The sequence below is a fragment of the Montipora capricornis genome, chromosome 9 (genome assembly GCF_036669925.1).
Source record: "Montipora capricornis isolate CH-2021 chromosome 9, ASM3666992v2, whole genome shotgun sequence".
Lineage (NCBI taxonomy): Eukaryota > Metazoa > Cnidaria > Anthozoa > Scleractinia > Acroporidae > Montipora > Montipora capricornis.
Genome location: NC_090891.1, coordinates 24,807,759 through 24,811,162, shown reverse-complemented (window position 1 = coordinate 24,811,162; position 3,404 = coordinate 24,807,759). Strand labels below are relative to the sequence as shown.

Below are 3,404 nucleotides of genomic sequence, written 5' to 3'. Positions count from 1 at the left end.
CAGGGCTACAACCACGAACGTAGCCCCGTAAGTAAAGATCTCCGACCTCATGTGGAGTAAGGTTTGCTGAATCCCGTCCCGATCGACTTCTGCTTTGGTAGGAAAATGCTCTGCTGTGATGTCCAACACCAGCAGGGTGGAAACGATGGCGAAAAGACCGTCGCTGAAAAACTCTACTCTCTCCTTGTCGATGAAATTTCCAAACATGCGATCCAAGTCAGAGGCAGACAGTTGAAATCGAGACAGTCTGAGGTATATCAAGCCTACGAGGCGATTGATACAAGGAGAGAAAACCACGATTGCTATGACAACCAAAGCGATGCGCACTTCCGTTAAGCTCAGTGCCCCAGCCGAGATGTAGAGAATGGGATTTACAGCTCTCTTCGCTAGAATAAGTTTCATTCTCTGCCGAATTTCTGGTTGCGTTAGATATCCAAACTTTTCGTTGAGAAGATGCGAATGTTGAAAGGCATAAACTATCATAATAAATTCCAAGATTTCCAGTACGAGAAGATTACCGCAAATCAACATCATCGGAAGGTACTTCCGCGTAAAGATTCCTTCTAAAGCACATGTGAATGGGAGAAAGGACGTAAATAGCAAAGATGCCAGATTGAACCAAACTAGAACATCGTCCACGCGAGACAGTATCCGGAACCTTAGGACATGCGATTCCCACACAGCGCAAACCACAAGAAAACCAACGAAGTAGATCACAAGCTCTGGCCATTTTTCGCTGAGTTGATCAGCAAGACTTACGCTTTCTTTGGCTTTCTCTTCAAGTTTCCTTATCGGTAACACCAAAATAGTTGCGACTATAGCAAACATAGCATCGTTGAAACATTGCAGACGCTTTAGATGGAAGAGGTCAACATGTTCGTTTGCCATAACATCTGTTTGCTTTGACAGCACTGAACTCTGGGTTTCGGCGAAATGGAAGATGGCGTGACACTTCTTGGCGTGACTTTCTCTCAGTTCAATTGTCCTCAAGAAGGATGAAATTTCGAAGCTTTTTATCTGATGTGAGTGTTTTTATGTCTTTCAGTATTGGTAACACTGATGCTGCGAGATTAATTAGCGATATTTCGGGATCAATCATACATCTAAAACTGCTGAGTTCTTCTCTAATGGACCAGTAACATGTCGAAAATTCACATTCCGGTAACTTCAAATAGAAGTATGGAGTCATCTGGAAGATGATCATATTTCATTTTTGTAAGATTTCGAAAGAAACTGACACTAAAATCTCGTTTTTGTAATGTCAGAAAAAAAGGTTCTCCTTGACCTTTATGGTGACAGTCATTAGGCGTATAGTTCTGCATGAGAGGGCTAGAGAAGGAAGAAGGAAGATCGGGGTGGGGGCTACTGAATTGCAGTTGTTTCTGCCAAAGCGTAACATATATGGGTTATTGACCAAGCGTGAGGTCAAGATGGCTGGATATTCGCCAAGTTCTTTTTTTCCGTTTTTATGGACCGAGACGAAGTCGAGGTCCATAAACACGCAAAAAACAGAACGAGGCCAATATCCAGCCATCTTGACAGAACAAGCTTGGTCAATAAAGCATTTATTATATGGGATAAAACACCAAAAAAATGATCTTTGATCTTGCGGGACCAAGCGAGCAGTATAGCTCCATCTTGCCCGCTCGGGTAGCCAATCACAGCGCGGGATTTGGTTCATCTTGCTCGCTAACGGAGCTAGTCATGTAATAAGTTACAATAAATCACACCTTATACAGTATCACTTCTTCCGAAAAATGTATTCCAGTTAACGTCCATTTTAGTGTCCCTGACACTGCAGTTCCAAACGAAACCTCATGATCTCAAAATGTGCGTTTATATTGCCAATCTCCTCTGTTCTCATATCTCGTTTCTATACCGAAAGAAAACAGATACATTCGTTTATATTTGTTTCAACTGTGAATAAAGAGTGAACTGATGTGAAGTGGTTAATTCAATTAATGTGAAAGATTTCAGTTATCCACGAAAATGAAATAAGCATAAAAGATTCCTATGTATGGAGAGGGAGAGAATCGATAAATTAAGAATATGATTACTCGAAAACCGAAATCATCCCCAAAAAGCGAATTCTTATTCGATCCTGATAGTCACGGCGACAGTTCTAAAAGAAAGCTGTAAAACTAAACGCAATCGATTCGTTAAAATCTCAAGCCGTTCATGTGAATTGTGAAACTACTGGTCAGGGGCCCGTTTCTCGAAAGTCTCGAAAACTTTTCGGGCCCGAAAAGCCATTTGTGAAAGTGCTATCCGCTTGTTTTGGAAAGCTGATCTTTTAACATGTTTTCAAGGTAGCAAAAGGCAAAATGACTGTGAAGTTTGACGACTTAAATCATTTCCGTTCTTCAGATGCAAAGGAAATCGTCATACCCAAAAATGGCCCGTAAAGTTTCGGGACTTTCGAGAAACGGGCCCCAGGCCCCAGTTGGAAAACGCGATCCATCGGATAAATTACTATCCATTTTTTGCTATTACTTATCCACTGGGTAGTGATTTATCGGCGGTGGATAGCACTATCCATCGTTTGAACAACTGAGGCCAGGACTGAAATAAAACTACCATAAAACGAGTGGAAGTTAAGCACATTGAAAAGTTGGACCGTGAAAAGTTTTAAGTGCCACTGTGATAAAAAAGTCACTTCCTTCTTTTCTTCAAATTTTGAAAGGGTGTTTGTTTGGGTCGTTTAACACCTGACTGGCAAAATTTTATAGAAAGGACGTTTACTTTGAGTGTAGGTTTTGGATTTCACGGTGCATCCGAGTCATTACTCACTTTCAAAACTGACCGATTGGACCTCAGATGGTTGGATCTAGGGAAAAGTGGCGTCATTTATTAAATTTCAACGTGTAAATAAAGCTTATTATACATGCAAAACGCCAGTTTAAAGTCTGAAAACCCAAAACTCCCGTGCTGCATATTAATTCTGCCGCGTACATAAGCATTGCGAGCTTTTGACGTCATTTTCACCTCGATCCAGTTCTCTCAAGATCTTGCAGTGCAACGCGCCTTACAGTGGTCACCCAACAAACTTTCACATTTGACAATTACGTGTAAATACGTCAACTCAAAAACCCATGCAACGGTGTTCAACTTACAACTGTGCGAACTTTGCAAGGAGGCGTGACTGTCAATCAAATTCGCACACCCTTATTGGCGGATAATTTGTAAAAAACATTGTTAGGTGGCCACGGTAAGGCGCGTTGCACTGTAAAGTTAGTAATGGTGGACCGTTAAATTGGAAAATTCCAATTAAAATAAACAGGTGTCCTTTTGAAATCAAGGCTTAAAACTTTTGGTCACTTAGTGCTTAGTTAACATAGTTTTGAAATCCAAAGAAAAATAATATTTTACAATGACTGCAAAAATTCTCATGCGCTCCTTGGCTA

The 3,404-nt window shown here is 41.0% G+C and overlaps 1 protein-coding gene across 1 annotated transcript in view; it reads right to left on the bottom strand.

Annotated features, from left to right (window-relative positions):
* The window catches only part of LOC138015323 (endosomal/lysosomal proton channel TMEM175-like), a 3,301-nt gene extending 1,344 nt beyond the window's left edge, over window positions 1-1,957 (bottom strand). The window contains exon 1 of the mRNA XM_068862317.1: window positions 1-1,957. This exon is cut by the window's left edge and continues 1,344 nt beyond it. Within this exon, the coding sequence (XP_068718418.1) occupies window positions 1-888 (888 nt within the window). The 5' untranslated portion in view covers window positions 889-1,957.
* Between the last annotated feature and the right edge of the window lie 1,447 nt (window positions 1,958-3,404).